General features: G+C 51.7%; 7 protein-coding genes across 7 annotated transcripts; 4 read left to right on the top strand and 3 right to left on the bottom strand.

Annotated features, from left to right (window-relative positions):
* Positions 1–66: 66 nt before the first annotated feature.
* PMZ80_005404 (uncharacterized protein) lies at positions 67–2,507 on the top strand (the record flags this gene model as incomplete). Its single annotated transcript, XM_064873824.1, has 2 exons — positions 67–324; positions 375–2,507. 2 exons carry the CDS (start codon positions 67–69, stop codon positions 2,505–2,507), a joined length of 2,391 nt encoding a protein of 796 aa, XP_064730928.1.
* Positions 2,508–3,511: 1,004 nt separating this feature from the next.
* On the top strand, positions 3,512–5,324 carry PMZ80_005403 (uncharacterized protein; the record flags this gene model as incomplete). The annotated part of the gene is made up of 4 exons (XM_064873823.1): positions 3,512–4,242; positions 4,296–4,555; positions 4,606–4,987; positions 5,045–5,324. The coding sequence occupies 4 exons, from the start codon at positions 3,512–3,514 to the stop codon at positions 5,322–5,324; spliced, it is 1,653 nt and encodes a 550-aa protein (XP_064730927.1).
* A 2,244-nt stretch (positions 5,325–7,568) lies between these two features.
* PMZ80_005402 (uncharacterized protein) lies at positions 7,569–9,296 on the bottom strand (the record flags this gene model as incomplete). The annotated part of the gene is made up of 1 exon (XM_064873822.1): positions 7,569–9,296. The coding sequence occupies one exon, from the start codon at positions 9,294–9,296 to the stop codon at positions 7,569–7,571; it is 1,728 nt and encodes a 575-aa protein (XP_064730926.1).
* Positions 9,297–10,713: 1,417 nt separating this feature from the next.
* On the top strand, positions 10,714–12,501 carry PMZ80_005401 (uncharacterized protein; the record flags this gene model as incomplete). The annotated part of the gene is made up of 2 exons (XM_064873821.1): positions 10,714–10,781; positions 10,830–12,501. The coding sequence occupies 2 exons, from the start codon at positions 10,714–10,716 to the stop codon at positions 12,499–12,501; spliced, it is 1,740 nt and encodes a 579-aa protein (XP_064730925.1).
* Positions 12,502–12,869: 368 nt separating this feature from the next.
* On the bottom strand, positions 12,870–13,985 carry PMZ80_005400 (uncharacterized protein; the record flags this gene model as incomplete). The annotated part of the gene is made up of 2 exons (XM_064873820.1): positions 12,870–13,413; positions 13,465–13,985. The coding sequence occupies 2 exons, from the start codon at positions 13,983–13,985 to the stop codon at positions 12,870–12,872; spliced, it is 1,065 nt and encodes a 354-aa protein (XP_064730924.1).
* A 1,186-nt stretch (positions 13,986–15,171) lies between these two features.
* Positions 15,172–16,503, top strand: PMZ80_005399 (uncharacterized protein; the record flags this gene model as incomplete). The annotated part of the gene is made up of 1 exon (XM_064873819.1): positions 15,172–16,503. The coding sequence occupies one exon, from the start codon at positions 15,172–15,174 to the stop codon at positions 16,501–16,503; it is 1,332 nt and encodes a 443-aa protein (XP_064730923.1).
* A 42-nt stretch (positions 16,504–16,545) lies between these two features.
* Positions 16,546–17,868, bottom strand: PMZ80_005398 (uncharacterized protein; the record flags this gene model as incomplete). Its single annotated transcript, XM_064873818.1, has 1 exon — positions 16,546–17,868. The coding sequence occupies one exon, from the start codon at positions 17,866–17,868 to the stop codon at positions 16,546–16,548; it is 1,323 nt and encodes a 440-aa protein (XP_064730922.1).
* Positions 17,869–20,712: the final 2,844 nt, after the last annotated feature.

The raw sequence follows: 20,712 nt of genomic DNA, 5'->3' as shown, positions 1-20,712 counted from the left end.
CTCCATGTAACGTAATAACAGTTTCAGCGTCCGTGCTCGGACCATCTTCTAATCGCAAGCTTTACGATGCCGCCCAAGCCTTGTGAGCCTTCCAAAGGCCACAAATTCGACGAGGTCAGAGCACAGCTACATGATGCACTCTTGGTCTCGAGGAAATCTGCTCTCCAAAAGACGCTTGATTGCACGAACGAGGTCTTGCTACAAGCATCATTCATGCGGTGGGCGGAAGTCGTGCATTCCAATGCCTCTACGCCCGATTACCTTGTGTACAGATTGCATCATTTCTACGAAGGCATTCGGTTGAGACTGAGCGATCTGGAGGATGTGATCACCGACAAATCTGCCAGTTACAAGCTATCAACGACGTGAACCAGTGTAACTTCTACCTTGCCACATACGCGAGGGCTATCCGGACACGAGGCTCCGAGCGGTCAGATGAGCAAGGATTCGATTACATCAGTGAGCTAAGTGGAGAAGAAGTTGAAGTCGGGGCTTCCTATCTTCCTGAATCTGAGCTGTGCTCATACCAGTATTGTCCATATTGCGAACACGACGACAACGAACATATCGAAAGCGACAATATAGTCGAGTCAACGCCTAGCTCGAGCGCCAGCCAATACGATGAACACGACGAGAAAGACTACGGTCTCTACTGCAACAGCCAACCGAAGACGTCGAATGAGGAGCGCGTCCGAGTCAAAAGTCTGAAGCAGACTGTGTTGATTATCGTGGCGCCGGCAAGAACGATCCAGTTTCGACTGAGTGGCGCCGAGAAGTATCGTGCAGCCCTGAACATAATACCAGGCCTGCTTCGACAAGCCAAGGACAATGATCAAGCTAAGGATGAGCTGGAGCAAAAAGCCAGATATGACCTGGAACAGACCTGCGAAGCGTTGCTGCCAAAGAAGCCATATTACGAGGAACATGATGGCTCGAAGGACAAGCAAGATGAGGTCCGTTACATGGAATGTCTTGCTGCCGCGTGTATGAAAATGGGTTGGTCACATTTCCGTGAACGTGTTCCCTACATCATCGCAATTCAAGCTGGACCCCAACGCTTCGACAAGTTTGCAGATTTTATTAACACAAATGGTATTCACATGCACGAATTAGGCTTTCTGGAACACCAGGTTCCTTGGGCTAAGGACTGTATTACCCAATACAATGCTCTAAAGGGCACTGTCAGTACTTTACGAGCCAGCTCTTTGCGCCCGGAGGCGCTGGTGCAGGTCGAAAAGTGGTACAAGAACATGCTGGAGGAAGTCATAGCTGCTGAGGCCGAGCCTACATCTACCTACGGTTCGTCATTGGCTCTTATCGCCAAAGACTGCGACAATGACCTGAGCGAGTGGATTGCCACGAAAGACTTGACGGATGTCGACGACAAATCACCTTTAGGACACTTCATTCTTTCTTTCTACCAGGGGAACGGTGGTCTGCATCTTCCAAGTCAACGCTTGTATCTAGAACGGGCAATAGACCAGGTGTGGCGCATCTTTGAAGGCCCAGACGATAGAGTCAATAAGCAGCTATTGGACCTCATCACAGTCAGCAAAGTCGGTAGACTGCTCGATCTTACCGCGCAGTTCAGTACAATCAAGTTACCCCAAGCTCTGAACATCTTGACGAATCTGCTCCCATTGTCGCCGACGCGTACAAGGGATTTTCGAGACGAATACGACAGCGACGACTTCGAAGCAAGATGGCTTCCGCTCACAAGGATGATCTGTCACCACGAGATTCCATGTCTCAATGACCCGAAGTTCACCGAGGATCTAGCACACTTCGTCATGACTGTGCTGCACAGATATATCGTGGTAGTGGTCCAGGATAAACCTCAGGAACCAACGCATTGGGGAAAGGGAGTAATGGGATGCAAGCTACCGCCCAAAGATTGTAGGAGTGTTACCCAATTCTTGGTGGACAAGCGTATAGAAAAGAAGGACTTCGTTGTTGCAAAACCTCATGTCGACCACCTCGATGATTGCTTCACGAAGCAGCCAAATGCACAATTCACAGTCACGAAATTAGACCGCGACGAACACACGATCATCTGGCGATGCGAGAAGCACCACTTCGACTACCAGAAATGGCACGTGCAATGGTCGAAAGCCGCGAAGAAGGCCAAGTTTGCCTTGATGAGGTTGAACAGCTCAGGAAGCCTACTAAGGAAATTCCTCGGCCCAAACCTCAATGCCGTCATGTCATGTCAGGTAGAGCATCTTCCAACCCTGGAAGACCTCAAAGCTAGACGAGTTCCCTCCCAGCTACCAGAGGTGTCACGAACACTCGTCGATATTGAGCAGCATCGAGCTGCGTTGCTTCAGCCGCCGAAACATGATGTCGACTTAGTTGATCACATACCGAAGAACGAGCGCCGCAAAATTGCCTCGATGGCACGGCGACCGAGAGGAGATACTGATGTATCTCGCGTTGTGTCACCGTACAAAAGGCAAACGCTTGAATCATACTGGCAGAAGCCGAGGAGACTTGTCGGACAAACTTGATCGCAGACGTGTCGTCGATGGATGAAGACAACATGGCAGATCAGCCTCGCTGGAGTGTCTGACACGCATCGACGCCGGCCTCAAACTTCTTGTCCAGTTCGTTTCAGTTACCCACTTGAGCTGCTGACGACAGAGACAACCGGTCAGACTCAGCGCTCGATCCTGCCGACGCTACACTATGCTTCAGTTCGAAGACGGACCTTCCTTGAGCACATATTAACGTGGAAAGAACGACTAAGTACACAGAGGTGCGACGCAGGAAGCAACGTGTTAATCACGCAATATGTTTTTCCCGTCCTCGACTTGTCGCTGCCACGGCTGCCAAGGTAGGCTTAAAGGATAGACATTCTTGGCTCGCTTGAGTCAGCAGGCTCGACTCAGCAGAAGGTCACCAATGTGGAAGGTGCGACGCGGAGTGGACAAAAGAGCAAACCTGGTCATTACACTACTCGTCCAGCCAATATGTTCAACAGTCAACTCCGCACTCGTCGCATGTGTGCACTGTTTACTGCCATGCATAACTGTCACCAAAGTACCGTATGGCCGGCGCCGACGCTATTGACCTCGAGGCTGGTGCCTCGGGCTCTGATCTGCCGTAGCCGGCCAACCACCTCCGCACTACTTTCGAGCATTTCGTGCACGGGTTGCAGGGGCTATCACGGTCGTGCCCGTATGCTACTTTGCTCCGTTGCTGTGCTACTCCTCAGCAAGACTCGTGGACCCGAAACTAGCAGATTGACTTCCATATCCAAGCCGGACAATGCCTCCGCTACCAAAAAGGTAATGATCGTCTCCCACGCCGCCCCAGAGCCACTTATTCCCCACCTCTCCTCCTCCGCCGGACCCACTAAGTATGGTGAAGCAACCTCTCTCGGGACAAAGCGGTCTGAGGCCGGCTTTCGATAAATCATGCCGTACTATCATATAGGCGACAGGGACGCTCAGCGAGCCTGTTGCCTCTGTTCACCCATGTGCGTAAGTGCACCACGGCAGATATCAGCACCATGGAGACAAGCAAAGAAAGCCATACCCAGCAAATCGAAATGATCAAAGAACCTCACACCATCAAGGAAGAGGAAGTAGAAGTCCAAAACGCTACGCTCGCAAAAGTTCTCCAAGAGAACAAGCCGAATCCTCGTGGAAAAGGTTACCTACGCTTGTACGCGATATGCGCTCTCATCTACCTCTGCTCAACTATGAACGGCTACGATGGCTCCCTCATGGGCTCTATCAACGCTATGCAGAGCTACATCGATTACTACGACCTCCCACCCGAAGGCAACAGTGGCACCGGCATTGTCTTTGCCATTTTCCAGGTCGGACAGATGGTTGGCGCCTTGTTCATCTGGGTTTGTGATTGGCACGGTCGACGCTGGCCCATATTCATCGGCTGCGCAGGTGTATGTGTCGGCGCTGTTGTCACGGCTACCTCGCCCACGCTGGGCGGATTCATAGGTGGAAGATTTATGTTGAGTTTCTTCAGCACGCTTGCGTCCACGAGCGCGCCGTTGTATCTGATTGAGCTTGCGCCTCCGCAGTATCGAGGGACAGTGGCGGGTATGTATAATACGCTGTATTATCTGGGTTCCATCATCGCTACTGGAGTGGTTTATGGCTCCAATCTGCACTTATCGGATCAAGGACCTATTGCGTGGAGGCTCTCGCTCTGGCTGCAGATGCTGTGTCCCGGCTTAGTGTGTCTGGGTGTGTGGTTCTGTCCCGAGTCGCCGAGGTGGTAAGTCGATGTCGGTTGGTTGGTGAAGGTGAAGGTGATGCTAACACTGGCAGGCTCATTGGCAAGGACCGATCGGAAGAAGCACGTGCCATTCTCGTGCAACTGCACGTCAACGGCGATGCCAATCATCCCCTTGTCGACCTGCAAATGCGTGAGATGGAGGCAGATCTCAGAGAGCAGGGTATGATGACCTGGCGCAGCTTCTTCGACCTGAGAGTTCTTGTCAAGACCAAGGCTAGACGATACCGTCTTATGCTGAATATCGCTTTCTCGTGGTTCGGCCAGTTCAGTGGCAACAACGTCGCTTCATATTGTACGTTGTGGTGTACGTTCGATGCCGATATCGCTGCTAACACACCCTAGACCTCCCCTACCTCGTCGCAAACGTCGGCATAACAGATACAAACACCCAGCTCCTCCTGAACATCATCTATGCGATCGGCGGCTGGATCCCCGCCATGATCGGTGCACGTCTCCACGACGTCGTCGGCCGGCGCAAAATGATGCTCTTCGTCACCATGGGCATGGCCATTTGCCTTGCCATCGCTGCTGGCACCGCAGCCGGATACGTTCAGACAGGAAGCAAGGCATCCTCCTCCGCGAGTATCGCGTTCATCTACGTCTTTGGAAGCGTGTTCGCGTTGGCGTTCACCTCTATGCAGCCGATCTATCCGGGTGAAGTGTTGAGCAATGATATGCGCGCGAAGGGCATGGGGGTGTTTCAACTCACGAGTGGGTGTGCGAGGTGCGTATCCTTGTCAATGTTCACCTTTACCTCATACCATGCTAACGATGTCAACAGTTTCGTCAATACCTTCGCTGCCCCGATCGCATTGAGGGATATTCGCTATTGGTTCTACGTCTTCTTCGTGTTTTGGGACCTCTTCGAGTTCGCGTTTATCTACTTCTTCTTCGTTGAGACGAAGGGACGGACACTGGAGGAGCTCGATGAGATCTTTGAGGCACCGAATCCGAGGAAGGCGAGTACGGCGAAGACGACGGTGAGGAGACGGGTGGTTGCGGGCGAGGGGAGGGATGCGACGGGGGAGAGGAGGGGGAGTGTGAGTGTTGAGGTGATGTGATGGGGTCGGATGTGAAGAAGCAGTGACTGACTAGGATGGACGCTCCGCTGCGTCGTATCCCCTCCGCACCCGCATCTTGCATCACGTGTGGGACTGACTTCTATGGGAAATGTAACTCGTGCCTGGGAAGCGACTCGTGGTTGCGCACACCAGTCAGAAATACGCCGATGCGGCAGTCTTCCTCAGACGGGCCAGTGTTTCACATGATACAAAATACGGGTGGAGGAGGGGACATCAAGAAGTGCACTTGACAAGGGAGTCCGCCCCTGAATGGTCACGGCGAGTTCGGTGAACCGTGTCTTTGCTTACACGGACGGATTGTACCACGACAACGCTTACGCATTCCTCTAACGCAGCGTTTCCACGCTTGTTTGTTGCCTTCACCCAATGTATGTGTTGTCTCTACACCGTTCTACGCACAAGCATGCCAGTTGACTTCCGGATCTACTCTTCACTCAACTCCAACTCGAGAGTTGAGATTCAGCTGTTACGGAGTACAGTATACTGATTCGCCAGAATCTCACCTTAGAATAGGTGACATTTTGTGAGTCTGTTATTGGCCACGCTGTGCATCTGTAACATCGAGAATATTTGCCTAACGCCCAATTCTCAAGTAGGTCTTGGCATTCCAATTGACACTACTGCTGCTTATATCCGCGTTACGAGTAAAGTGGGATAGCAGTAAGAAGGGGCTGGCCGGTGGCGAATATATCAGTAATCATGCTAAGACCAACTCGGAGTTGACGCAGGAATAGAGAAGGGAGTTCGATCGAGGCCAGCTCTCGAGTGGACTCTGAATCGGAGGTTGGCAGGCATGTCGGCGCACGAAGGAGTCATGTAGATGAGATTGAGGGTAGCGTTTGATGTTGAGTATGCCGACGCAGCTGCTGAAGACTTCTAAGATGAACACTGCATGAGTAGCATCAGAAAGAAGAACAGGGCGGCTAAATATTGTGTCTACGGTACTGAAGAATCAATTCGAACTGTTGAGTCCTGCGTCATGGTTTTTCCTTCTTCCCTCCAGTGCATCCGGATTCGGCATGGTCGTACCATAATAGTAGTCTGGATGCCAATGCCAATGCCAAGGCCCAAATTATACTAAAAAGTTGAGATTTGAGCGAGGGTTATTATAATGTATTCATGCTGGTTAAGTGGTATTGTGGGCTGGAAGTGGTAAGTGCACATATGTAATGCCTCGCGTCGTATTCGTCCTATAGGACTCCGCCCTGTTCGTAAGGTTCTTAGATCTGTCGACTTGGTTGTAGCTATTTCAATCCATTAAACATCTCTTCGTGGTTGCGTTGTTCTGCCAAGGGCTGTGAATTGCTGCTTCGCTTCGCTTCCTTCACATGTCTGGCTCGTCAGATGATCGATAGACGACAGTCAACTTCAGATGGGTGGCATGTTTGATTCGCCGGCCAACTCGTTTGGATTATCTTTCATTTAACCACATCTTCATCGAGTCTCGCGCCTTGAACAGATTCGATCAACCGTATCAGTTCGCCATGTTGTACTGTAGTGTATCACCCACTGGGCTGACGACGTTCGCGCTTACCTGCCTAAGACTGTACTGGCAGCGCGTACACCGCGGGTCCGGCGGTTGTATGCATGTCGGATAAGTGGTGCGGAGGTGGCGAGGCTGGGTGGAGGCGGTGGCTGCGTATCTGTGATGACTGACGAGTCGGTCTGTGGCGATACAATAACGGCCTGGTGTCGAATGAATGACGTCTGAGTCAGCAGGCGTGAGTCGAGAAAGAGGTAGCATTAAGAAGCACCTCATGCGTAGGCTTCGTGTTTAGCGCACATGGCTCAGGTGGGCAGTACGGGCAGTGTAGTCAGATCGCCAACGATTCATACTCTAAAGTAGGTTCTGGCGTAGTTTCGGTCTTCAGCCTCTACAGTACCCCGACAGAGATGTTCTGACTAGTGAATATGCCAAGGAATATTCTACCTTGTGAAAGCGTTAGGGTAGAGACCGAATTTAGGCAGACAATGGGCCTCTGAGGAGGCAAGGAGTCGGTGCCCCAGATTTAGGGAAAGTGTTGCCTAAATAGAGAACACTGTGTTGGCTTTCGGCAAGTTCAAGAGTAGAAGACAGAATATGGAATCTGAGGGTCGGTATTCTTGAGAAGGAGTCAGAACCGAGACCGTCGAACGCTGCTCAAGATACTCGCGCAAATCATTTCTCCAGGGCCGTAGGCACCAGGATGCTCAATGTGTCTGTCAGATAATGAGGTGACCGGTTCATGGCCTGTGGCTTTCCGAAGGCTGGGTTGTATCCTCATCAATTTCCATGACATTCTCAAGCTTCCAGCTGTCTTCAGACATGTGACCAGACCATTTTGAGCGCAGACTTCCAAGCGAAGACGTGCTAACATTGAAGCGTAAGCGGATTGCCAGTGCCTGGAAGCGAGCAAGACTAGAGTCAGAAGACGTTGTTCGTATGGACATCGCATCGGAGCCCTCCAGGCCTCCAAGCTGAGGCCACTTCTTGCGGTTCAGAGGTCGTTGAACCCAGGACACTTTCTTGTCGAAGCTTGTGACATCGGAGTCCAAGAAGTCCCATATTGGCATGCAACTAATGGCATGATCGATTGTGTCTGGCACAGCCATACCCAATGCTCCACACCAACTTCTGTATCTTCCTTGCAACGATCTGATATCACTTCGAGAGGTGCCGTAGGAGCGAGGCCACCCAAGTGGCTGCATTTCACTGTCTTCGTATAGCGCAGCGTAGATATTAGCGAGCTCTTGGGTCAAGTCGCTAACAACCGGATTTCTTATGTCGCGCCTCATGGCCAGTTTCAAATACGTTTTGGTTGAAGATCTGATCAAACAGCGATACTGACTATCTTGTTCCGGCGTAAAACCAGCGCTCGTATGCCAGATATATATTAGTGCCACAGCCTGACTGAGGATCTGAGTGGTAGTACTTTTCTGGAGCATCTTCCAGTAGAATAGTGAGGCGCGCTCCACGGTGGCGCAGTCGATTGTGATGAAGATATCGCAATCGCAAGGCCATCGTCTCGGTATCCCCAATAATCCCCGATACGATGAATAGATCGCCGCCAGGATATGTCTCCTGAAGCGAGTGGAATCAAGACCCGAGTGAATCGTACAGGGGCCTGAGCAATTCGTACAGTGACCGAATATCACCCCTGAGTCACGCAGCGCCTTTCCAATGCTGCGTGGAATGGAGACGATTCCTGAATCGCTCGTCGGCTGTGATTGTTCATGCCTCGAGAAAGTTGCGTCTCGATCGACCTTCGGAAACGTATCAGGTGAAACTCTGATATCAGGTGAGACCCGAGCAGTATTCGCCCAGCCGAGAATGGATTGAGGAAACAGCATTTCTGATTCGCCGCATGCCGGAGCAGAGTATGACTGTGACAGAGTCTTGGAAGTATCGGGTGACGGGATAGCGGTGTCGCCTATCGGTACAATGCCTGATCCATCCCCATCGTTCCTCTCACAACTTCGGGTACCCTCTGCTTCGTACAACGAGCCGAGGCCACGGTCTTCGATATCAGTCCTAAGAGATTCGAGACTCCCAACTTGTGCTTCTTGTAGAACTGACAAGCAGGTCTCATACGAACGTGCTGTGACGGTCGTATGAATGGAATTCGGAAGCGACGACTGGTTCGACGGCTCGAGAGATACCATCAGCCCCCACTGCATCATCTTGCTGACTAGCTGTCCCTTTGATGGCCTGAAATCATGGTCCGCAAGTACTTCCAGTATTCGCCGCCGGGAGAGATGTTGGTTATGCAGGCTGGTTAGCAGCTCGCGGTGCTCTCCCCACTCTGCTGCTGTGATGCGTCTAGCATAAGGTGCGACACCCGGTCGATACTCTTTGAAAGAAGTTGCCGGCATAGTGAATCGACAGCCCGTGCCACGATTTTGTTGTGCAACGGAGAGGACAACCAGAGATACGTAGCCGCTCTGAGGTAGTTGTTGCAGTAGAATATTCATGGTGATCATCTGGCTGGGCTTTCAGATTTCTGTTTCGGGCTAGCGCAATGCATCTCAGCAAGGACCTGCGCGATGAGGCCATCTGAGATTCGCAGGTCGAGCTGTTACCCAAAGGCTGCTCCGGAGTTTCTGAGATGTTCCCTCATATTGTACTGGCTTCTCAAGAATGTGAGGGCATGGCACTAGCACTCGTGTAGAGACCATAGTTTATGGTTGCTGTGTGCTTGGTATAGCTATTATTCCTGAACATAATCTGACCGGGGTTTGTGAAGACCAAGTCGTATTTGACAAAGTCCCTCCAGCTTTGAAAGTCGCTGCGGAATAGCAGGACCTGACACGGCCTCGATTTGTTGACGAACAGCTCAAATTATTGAAGACACAGCAACGAGAACATGCGCCGACGAACTTCAAGTTCAAGTTCAACTCGCAAAACGTGGAAACCGGCCATTGTTTTTTCCGGGGCGTGGGACTACCGTAGTTTGTCCGTACCGCATGCGCCAACTTTTATGACTTTTATCACAATGTCATCCACGCATTTTTACGATTACTGGTAAGTCACACGTTTAATTCTTCTGAACACGAAATCCCTAGATTGTATTTATATCTATTTATATTTAATACTATTAATAGTACGCTTATTGATTAGGGGAACTTAGGCTATAACTGCTGATAGAGATCCGACGACCTCTTTATCTTTTTCGTCTTCGGTGGACTACACGTACACTTAATGTAACTCTTCTTCGCCGTATTCTCGTATTCTCGTATCCTCGTTGAGGTGATTTAGCTAGAGCTTCTATTGTACTAAAGCTCCATCTCTCTACTGATATCTAGTCGGGTACAATAAGTAGAATAAGTAGCTAGATATCTCGGAAAACAAGATCTTCGTAGTACTGAACGAGTTCTCGAGAAATGACATTGCGACGATGTGACAAAAGTCATGAGAGTTGGCGCATGTGGTACGGACAAACTACGGTAGTGGGACTCCTTCATCGGCGCTAAGATCTGGCAGGTAAAGTTTCGGCTGCTGATCTCGATACACGAGCTGCGATATCCTTGATTGCGAAGGTTAACCACGATGAACCTGGCCACGGAATGGACAGCGTGACAATGACCATCTAACGTGTCAAACCGCCATAAGGCATAAGTTCATCCTCGGCGGGTGAAGCCGTCGAATGTTCACAACCTCGAGCCCAAGATCCACGATCGTGACGATCGTTCCTTGCATGATCATGACGTGTCACAAAACTCTCTCGTCATGAGGTGGGCGCACATGGATGCTGTGTCTGTGCTCAAAAGCTTCGCGAAACCATGCTTGCTCCTTCGTCTGTCTATCGAGCACGACCTCGTTATTCCGTAGTCGCATCGCTTGATGGACAATTCCAGATTTGAGAACGATATCGAGCAAAACAGTTCAAAAATGGCTTCCAATGGAATGGACCACGATGGAAGGAAGAAAGTCCTGATAGTGGGCGCGGGAGCTGCTGGGTGAGTCTCTATCCATACACCTCATAGCGCATTCACTTACAATCATAGCATGTCAACAGCTTACCATCTGTCCAACCACCCGGACAAGTTCGATGTGACTCTAATCGATGCGGTCGACTACTGCGGAGGGCAGGCCTTCGCCATGCCTCTGGACAAGAACAGACATGGCGCAAGCTGGTTCAACCAAGGCGTACAAGGAGGCAGCTACATCTTTCACCACACAGTGACCATGTTCGCGAGACAAGGCTACCACGCAGATCCGGTCAAGCTCCAAGTCTCCTTCGGAAAAGATGACACCTTCTGGACGAACACCTTCCCAACTCAAATCCTGGAGAAACACCAGAAAGAGATCCGCAAGCTAGTCTTCCTCTTCAAATTCATGCGCTGGTTCGAGATCTTCTTCGCCCTGGTCCCCCTGAAACTCCTCCTGAAGATGTTCCTCTTCTCAGAAGACTTCATCAACATCATCGCCCTCCCAATGACAGCCCTCTTCCTCGGCACCGGCAACGCAACCCCAGAAACTCCAGCCATGATGCTCGAACGCCTAAGCACATCCCCCACCTACGGCATGTGGTACCCACCCGACAAACGCAGCGTTGCCTCAAACCTGCCCCCCATGATCGTCTTCCCCAACTTCAGCGACTTCTACGAAACCTGGCGCAAAGACCTCATTTCCCGCGGTGTCACAGTCCGCCTATCCACCGAAATGACCGAAGTCGTCTCCCGCAACAAACGCGGCGTAATCGTCAAGATCAAGCCCCGAACACCCGTCGAAGACGGCCACAACCCCACAGGCGGCGACCCCAACGCCCAAACCCACGAAGAAACCTACGACGAACTCGTCCTCTGCGCCCTAGCAGACACAGACAAGAATCTTCTCGGCAAGACCGCAACCTGGCGCGAGCGCAAGGTCCTCGGGAGCGCCAAGTTCTCCGACGACATCACCATCACGCACACAGACAGCAACTACATGAAGAAGCACTACGAGAACTTCTACCGGCCCGACCTAGCAGTCCAGACACTATCAGGCGAAGACCAATCCAAGCGTCTCGAATACGGCAAATCAAACTTCAGACCAATGTACTACATCAAAATGTACGAGAAGGAAATGGACAAGCTGGAGATGTGTTTCGACACGACGAATTACCAGGCTCAATTCCCCGAAAAGGTGCCATTCGAAGACCACGTCTTCCAGACTATTTTCTTGAACAAAGACCGTGACAGCCATCTCTGGACAGATCACGAAATCGACAAGAGCAAGATCATCCGGAGCGATTGGTGGCATCAGCTCTGTCACAGTTTCACGCACTACCTCAAGGTTGTGCCGTGGGTGATGTTCCTCCAGGCTAAGAACCATACCAGATTCGCAGCCGCCTGGACGCTCGTCAATGCGCATGAGATTGCGATTATGTCTGGTATTGCGGCGGCCGTTGATCTGGGCGCTGAGTACCCCGAGGATCTGGAGCATGATAAGTTTGCGCTGTTGTGCTTTAGGTTGTACTATCTTGTGGCGTATGGGAAATGGTATAGGCGGAGGTTCAAGGGGAGTAAGAGTGAGAAGGCAAAGAGTGGACAGCGCTGGGCTAATGGGACGTATGGGGAGGACTATGAAGGGCCCGGGATTGTGAAGGAGGAGAGGACGATGTGGAGGGAGGATATGAAGTTGGGGAGGAGTACGGGGAATTTGGTGGATCACAATGCACATGGGAGTCAGCCTTGAGATATTGGTTGATGTGACGTTGGCTGGGAGAGCATAGGTATGCCTGTTGTGACGCAGATAAATATATAAATTCTTCTAACATGATTTATGGACTCACTGCATCGCAGCTCCTTTGTGAAGTCAGTCTGCCATGCTGCTGCCGTCACAGTGCGCAAACAGATCCACACATGATCGAGGAGTTCGGCTCGTTCTTTCAGTGGTTCTTCGCTGTCCACATCGCACCATATGCCAGAAGCCCTGATCTGAGCTGGAGTTTCGATCCTGAGCTTGGCGTGTCCAGTCCCGCCTACATTCTACTGATCCTGAAATATACAGAGTTCTCATACCAACACCAACACAAAACAGTACCGCACCAGCACAATCACCTCCTACCCAACCGCACAAACAACCTTCCTCCCACTCGGTCCCAACCCTCCAAACCCCTCAATCGCCCTCAAAACCGCCTCCAAACCCACCCCCCCATCCTGCACCGGATGAGGCACAATCCTATCCCTCCGCAACAACCCCTCCACAACACCCTGCCACCTCCCCGCAAACTCATACTCCTCCGCCCTCGCCGGAATAGTGAATAACCCCCTCATCTCGACATCCTCGCCAAATAATGTATACGCCAGGGCCGTCGTAGCAACCACCTCCGGTTCCGGCCGTAACTCCTTGAAGACTGGTGGAACAGACAAGCTGACCGTGTGGTACTTGCCGCCCGTGGAGGAAAGGACATTAGCGCAGAATGCGGCGATTTCGTCTGTGCCGATGCAGTCGAGGATTGCGGTGATGGTGTCGTTGTCATTGGCTTGTGATTTGATTGTGTTGATGGTGTTGGGGTCTCTGTAGTCGTAGATGTGGTCTGCGCCGCGTGACTTGAGCATGGAGAAGTTTGCGGGTGATGAGGTTGCTAGGACTTTGTAGCCGGCGCTGGTATGGTCGGTCAGTCAGTGGTTATTGACTATGAGGTTGAAAACTTACAGTTTAGCAATCTGCACGGCGATCGTCCCGGTTGCCGAACTTGCACCGTAGACCATTATGGTCCTACCGTTTGCTTGAGCGCCATCCGCAACAGGCCAGTGTTCCAGCCCCATGGTGTGGTAGAAGACCTGACCGACCGTAACAAGAGCGACAGCCATCGTGGCAGCTTCCTCGAAACTCATGTCCTCCGGCTTGTGGAACACGGCGTGTTCCTTTGCGGTTATGACTTCGGCGAATGCGCCGTCTTCTACGTTGAGGCTGTTGCCTCCACGGCATATCCCGAAGACTTCATCCCCGACCTTGAACCTCGTGATGTTCCGGCCAACCTCGCGAACTACTCCGCTCCAGTCGCATCCGATGGTGCATCCGGGGATGGCGAGGTGTTTGACGTGGTGGAGGTCTGCGGGGTTGAGTGCCCAGGCTCGGGTATCTGCTAGGATGTAGTCGTCGCGGAGATGGGGAATGGGGACGTCGTCGGCGACTTTGGCTTTGCCGGGTTCGATCAGTTTGATGGCTTTCATGCTGGCTGACTGTTAAGGAGTCTTTTTGCTTGGTTGTTTGGGGAGCGAAGTGTGTTGGCGTGATTGTGTAAGCATTGCTTGATGGGACGTGTTTGTTTCGGCCGAAGAACGGCTTATGGCCGCAGCCGATCTAATCCGGAGTTACAGGCATACAGTATCTTTGCTGTGAGATAACTCCGGAATGAACTGGTGGCGGCCACAGGACGGACTGGTTCTTGATTGGACGCGCTGACTATTGTCCGCTGCTTGGTGAACGCCTGCCAAGTCAAATTGGTACAAGCTGCAGCACCATCTTGGGTGATATTATTGCTATGTAGGGCTGGTCTGATATCAGAACCTGTCGAATGAAGCTACAAGCCGTTCCAGGAAACTGTTCTGATGGCGGACCCGAGGATGCCATGCCGAATTCGAGCTCAGTTTGCATGAGCTGTGCAAAACGCTGTTTCATTGAAAGCATTTCTGTGCTGCCCCAGAGCGTTGATACCGACTGCTAAGAAACCGCAGACGTTTTGGCGAGATGAGCTGCGGTATCCAAGGATATTTCAGTTTGCCGCTGCAGATGGTGGTTCAAGTATGTGATGCGTGTGTGGCCGAAGCAATACGGCGGGAGACGGACGCGAGTGGCCATCAGAAGTGATAGCTGGCGTGGGCGTAGTATAGAAACCGAGCAGAAGCTGGCATGACGAGACTGTCGCGCAGAGATATCGCTCGAGCGAATGAACGAAGTTGGATACCTCTGTAGCCTCGATGCGGGTAGGGTGGACTAGACTTACGAGGCTTTGATCGAGTTTCGGAACCGTGTATGCCCATTGCAGTCCTCTCGCGTCTCGACCGTCTCGTCGCTGTAGTTGTGCAATGGGCGTCCTTCTTGACTTCATAAGCTTCTGCTTCGTGTTCGATGCTAGACGTTAGGGACGGCATGAGTATTGTCTCGTAGACCCCATGATTTGCTGATTGGTTGCTCGGCTTTCGTGCCGGAGACTTTGACCGAGGCGTCGATCCATCGGACATCTGCGTGGAGCTGTTGCTGTTCAGAAACCATCTCACTTTCGCGCGGGCAGATCTTTGCGTTTGGTTATGTACCTCCTGTACCTGGGTGATTGTTGGAACCAGTAAGCGAACAGACCACATATTAAGACCAGGCCTCAACGCAGTAACCATGTGCTGCCACTGCGAGTGACCAATCATGACACCACATCAGTCGCTTGCGACTCTGGAAAGTAATGGCCCAACGAGCATGCAAGAGAAGACCAGTTGGCTGCGTCAAAGCAAGGACTTCCCAGATCCTGGACCACCGCCAGATGGAGGTTGGGTGGCATGGAGAGCAGTTCTTGGCGGCTTCCTGGTCGTTTTCTTGTGCTGGGGCTTCATCAACAGCTTCGGGCTCTTCCAGACGTACTATACTTCGCAACCGCATATCAATGCTTCGCCATCAGACATCTCATGGATCGGTTCAATCCAGATTTTCTTGCTGATGTTCACCGGCGCGTATTCAGGCTCAGCTTCAGACCTAGGATATTTCCGCTTGATCTCAATTGCTGGAATTTGCGTCTTCATTCTGGGCGTATTCATGACAAGCATAAGCCACACTTACTGGCAGCTGCTTCTGTCGCATGGAGTCTGCAATGGTCTGGGTATGGGCTTGATGTTCATCCCCACTATGTCAGTGGTATCAACGTACTGGTCACCGAACCGCAAAAGCCTTGCCATTGGATGCATGCTTTGCGGCGCGGCTGTAGGAGGGATGGTCTTTCCTGTTCTCTTCAATAACCTTCTACCACGGATCGGCTTCGGCTGGACGATGAGAGTGTTCGGCTTCATTGCGATTGTACTCTTCACCTGTTCTCAACTTTTGCTCAAAAAGCGCCTGCCACCAAAAGACAGCGTGAGGATCCTGGATTTCGAGGCCTTGAAAGATGGTCTCTTCGATCTGTTCATTCTTGGCTCTTTCACCAACTTCCTTGGACTCTACTTCGCCTTCTTCTTCATCGGCTCATATGCACGAAACGTCCTTGGCATGAGCTTTTCCAAGTCGAACAACCTGATTCTGGTGATCAATGGCACCGGGATCCCTGGTCGCCTAATCCCGATGTGGCTTGCGGATCAGAGACAGTGGAAAGGCATCCGACCCGTGACAGTACAAATCCCAGTCAACCTCATCACCAGCATCTTGTTATTCTCATGGATCGCTGTTCGTGATGAGAGTTCGCTGTACATCTTTGCCGCTTTCTATGGCTTCACGGCCAATGCAGTCCAATCATTGTTTCCAGCGACCCTGGCGGATATGACGCTAGATCCTCGAAAAGCAGGATCGCAGCTTGGTTGGGGCTTCACGATCGGTAGCTTCTCATGTTTGACTGGCCAACCGATTGGTGGCTTACTCGTACAAGCTGGGGATGGCGACTACACCTATGCTCAGATATATGGAGGTGCTAGCACACTGTGCGGATGTGCTATTGTTGCTAGCGTTGCTTGGCTGCGTATCCGGCAACAGCAGAGAATCGATAATGGGTGTTGACCAGGGCGGCATGGAGTGAGGTTCCCAGTCGTACAGTCTCGCTCAGCTCATCTCCGCGAGTAGACTGGCAGCGCTGTGCTTGGCAACTCTTCGCTTGCTCGAGATTGAACCTTGAGGACGCTTTGCTTGAGAAGTGTTTGGACTGCTCGGCTCCCGCTTGACGGCAGGCGTGTCACTCAATACAGGCCGAGTGATGCCCCCTCCGACTTTTGGTCTCAATTGCTTCTGGAGGTAGACTGTTCGCGTCCCAGGAAATTCGTCGATCACATGTCTCCAAGGCCTCGGTGTCCCTAGCCAGCATTCGAGCAGGGGCCGATCCGGTATGCTCTTCACAGGCTCTTGCGCCGCGTCTGCAGCCATACGCGTGCTCTCATAATGCAAATTGGAGATGCTGGCCGGATAAAATGCTTTGTCGTCAAGTAGCGATCGTAAATGCTTTGTACCTCTTTTCGAAGGCATAATATTCCAGCCGTGCTTCCACGCATCGTCTTCCCAGTCTTTGTGATTCTTGTGATGTATCCAGCGACAATCTGTGAAAAGAACAATACTCAAATGAGGGAAACCGTCAAGCATATCGAAGATCCAAGTGTCTATCTTCTCCTGCCAGCCAAGCATGAGCACCCTTAGCGACTGGAAAGCACGACCGGCGTCGGCCAGCTCGGACCACGACCGCATAATCCGTGCGTCGAAGGTTGATTCGCGGTTCTCGATGTACAGCTGCCCATCTGAGAGGTCAAGGACCGTAAGATTGTTGATGGTAGAGATCGAGACAAGCTCAGGAACAGTAATCTGCTTGGGAGAGACGCGGAGGCAAGTCAACCAGTCACTCTTGCCTGAGTTGATTCCCTTATAGTATTCGATCAATGGCAGCGACGGGGTTCTAAGATCCAACATGTAGCGATTACCACTATGGCCGAAGTCAGAGCCGAAGGCGATGGCGAATGTGCGCCAGATGTAGAAGCTTTCCGCATGACTGAAGGGTGTTAGCGTGCAAACGGGACTTCTGGGACGCATATTGACGTACTTGTCTGTTATTTGCTGCCATATCCGTTCCCCAATAGACCAAGGCAAATTCTGTAATGCCTCGACTGTCAGGTTTTGAGACTCAATGCCAAGCTTGATCAATGCCATATGAGCAAGAGGCCTGGCACCAGTCGCTGTGGGAAGCCGTGGCCTAGCTCTGACTATGCTTGGTGTCTTGTAGTCGAAGATCCAACTATTGTGTGATCCACTACCTGATACTTCGACCTCGCTGTACACGAGACCCGAATCGTGATCGAACGAGGTGTTCTGATGTGGGATATGATTCCTGGACACTGGCGGTCGATGCACAGCAGTGCCATAGGACCTACGGACGCGGTCCATGATTCTCGTGTTTCTTGTGACGTTGTCTATACCTCACAGGGTTCCGAATGCGGTACGACACGACTCACCTCAGAAGCTTAGTCATTGCAATGAGGTCTCCCTTCTCCATGTTGTTGTCGGTGTTGTTGTTGCTCGAGTGGACAAAGTGAAGATGGCGTTAGATTCACTGCACCTGTGGTACGTTTTCACTGAGCAGCGATCGGGACCACTCTGCCATCAATTGTGCAGATGAAAAAAAGCAAGGTTGCTTGTTCTCTGTCACGCGCTGACGCTTGAAGTTCAGTTGGGCTTGTTTTCGGCGCCGTGCGTAACCTGTGATCACCACGACGAGGGGCTTCGCTTCGATGGGTTTCAGATGGATTGTAACCCGACAAGGCTACGATCTTGAATAAATTTGAAGTGGCATACGGAATTGGAAACGCTGCACGGTCGCAAATTCGTCCACCAATCACAGTCTCACAAGGGTATCGCCTAGTGGAGACGGGATGCGCCTTGCCTTGAGATATTCATCTCAGACGCGCGAACACCACAACTACGTAAAGTGAGCTGAATAAAGCCCTTGACCCTCGTTGATGCTCCTGCATCTCATGAATACATCACTGCCACAGAGGTAGGCCCACAGCCCACCACACTATGTCTGTACAGTGAGTGAGGCAAGGTAAGACAGGCGATCGACGTAAGAATCCAATCCTTCAACTTGAGAGTCATGTTGACTGGCACCGACATTATGGTCCGCTCTTCCCGTACAGCTGGCCGTTCGAGATAACAAAGAGGTTTCGAGATCCTCGATCTGACGATCCAAAACGTTGTCAATGGGTGCAATAGCCCGCGCTGAGACGAATGCGAAACGTTCCAATGTCTGTTCTTGGTCAACTAGAGCGAGGAATAACTGTGCGGCAGTGATGGGCTGAGGCCTCGTAGATATTCAGGGAATGAGAAGCAAGAAGACAAGACCATTGTTCGGGGCTGGACGAGCAGAATAGTGAGTGACCTGTTTGTAAGGTATGCGTTGGAGGCATCCGGGTCACGTTGTGCAAGCTCGTCACCTGCCGTAAATCAGATGGTGCTGTGCGACTTCTCGAGAGACATCTCAGCTCGCCATCCTCTACGTAACTCCCGTCATACTCTGTAGCTGCAGAGGAAGAGAACTCTGTGCGAGCAAAATGCTCATACATCGCATTTTAGGCTTGACAGCGGCTGGGCATCTGCTCATGGTGCTGCAAGGTCGTGTGTGGTCACGACAAGTGCGCAGTGTTAGGCCCTTGCTCACAGCAGGCTAGCAACGTGTTGAGCTTCGTGTTCTTGAACATCATGGTTGATAGAGCTTGGTAGCTCGGATCTTAATGACGCTGGAGCACAGTCTGCAGCTTCTGTATCGCGGACGTGTTTGTTTGGTCCAGCAAATGATCTTCGGGGATCTCTTGCAACCGGAGAAAGAGACCGGCGCTAGTTTCGGCTTCATGGGGTGGAGGATACGAGTGGCGCTCGCACGGTAGCGTCAAAAGGCTTGGCTGCTGGCGTCGACCTTGCCTCCCGTGCGTGGTCTGCAGCAGGGAATTGGCCGACAATGCGATTTTGAGCATCATTTTCGTCAGCCATAGTTCTGGAGGCTTGAGGGCTTCTTGAGGATGCATCCGCAATAGCAACTGGTAGCGATCTGCAAAAGTTCAACAAGTGATCTGAGGGTGTTGGAGTTTGCTTGCTTGGCCTTGTGCCTGCCTCGTGATATTCGGTTGACTGCAGGCCAATTTAGGCAAAATAAGCTTGCTGCCACCAGTGTTAGCGATACCGATTTGCGCTTGTGGCTTTCACAAGGGCAATCTGACGTGCTCTCACCGAACACCGACATGGACAACGCTATCACCAAATTCGTAGCTGCTGGCAGCGTACGACGACATGGACATTGGTCTCTTGCCGTATTTCGCATAGTGCGTTTTCAGTAGGTCAGATTTCTGTCCATAGAACGTGGCGAGTAGTGTTGCAGGCATTACAGCGACGGCCCGTGGCTGCACAGGCATATGTGACAGGCAGATGCACAACGGCGGGCACAAAGTCGTAACGTCCTGCGACGCTGTGTGACTTGGGAATTGTTGAGCACTCAGATACTTTCAAACTGTTAGTCACAATTCTAAGGAAACTTCCATCCTAAGGTCCTCATATTTTGTGCTTCAATGAGGCCTCGGGCATTTGTCTGTGAGACAATACATGCTGATCGACATGTTCGCTATCAAGTATGCAACTTCGGTCCCGCACTGGGGTGTTGACACATCTGTAGCTGCCCTGATCGGCGGAAGCTGCGAGCTTATCCGGAGCTCAACCAACCCCGCCAGCAACTATACACAACATCCAGGGTGTGTGACTGTTGACATATGCGACAAGTAAGGCATTGTACGACTGGGGAGGAGATCTTCGGATCTGGTCAGACGAAACCTACGAGCTCGTGCTACAACAGGGGAATCAAACCGTCCTCTGTGCGACTTCTGTGCCACATTGACGCGTCTTGATGACCGCTCCGGGTATGGTATCTTCGACTTCTCCCCATATGTTGGAGCAGCATCATATTGTCGTGTGGTAGAGCACGTCTCAATGAGACCATGGTGTTGAGCCGAGGTAACAACGAACATGCCCATCAGATAGGTGGTCGCTTCTGAGCATGTTACGCGTAAAGGCTCAAGGCTTGTCGTAGCGAGCAGCTTGCGTGCTTAGCGAACGGCTGTTCTTGCGTACAAAATTTAAGCTCATGCACCAACAGCAAGAACGACCTCATGTCCTTTCAGATCGGCTCTTGCCCTGTTCTGTACGCGTAACATCTGCATCATGCATCTCGAGCCGTTCACGTAGAGG

This window comes from Knufia obscura (assembly GCF_036327395.1).
Source record: "Knufia obscura strain CCFEE 5817 isolate CBS 148926 chromosome Unknown scaffold_5, whole genome shotgun sequence".
Lineage (NCBI taxonomy): Eukaryota > Fungi > Ascomycota > Eurotiomycetes > Chaetothyriales > Trichomeriaceae > Knufia > Knufia obscura.
This window is presented reverse-complemented; position numbering and strand designations above follow the sequence as displayed.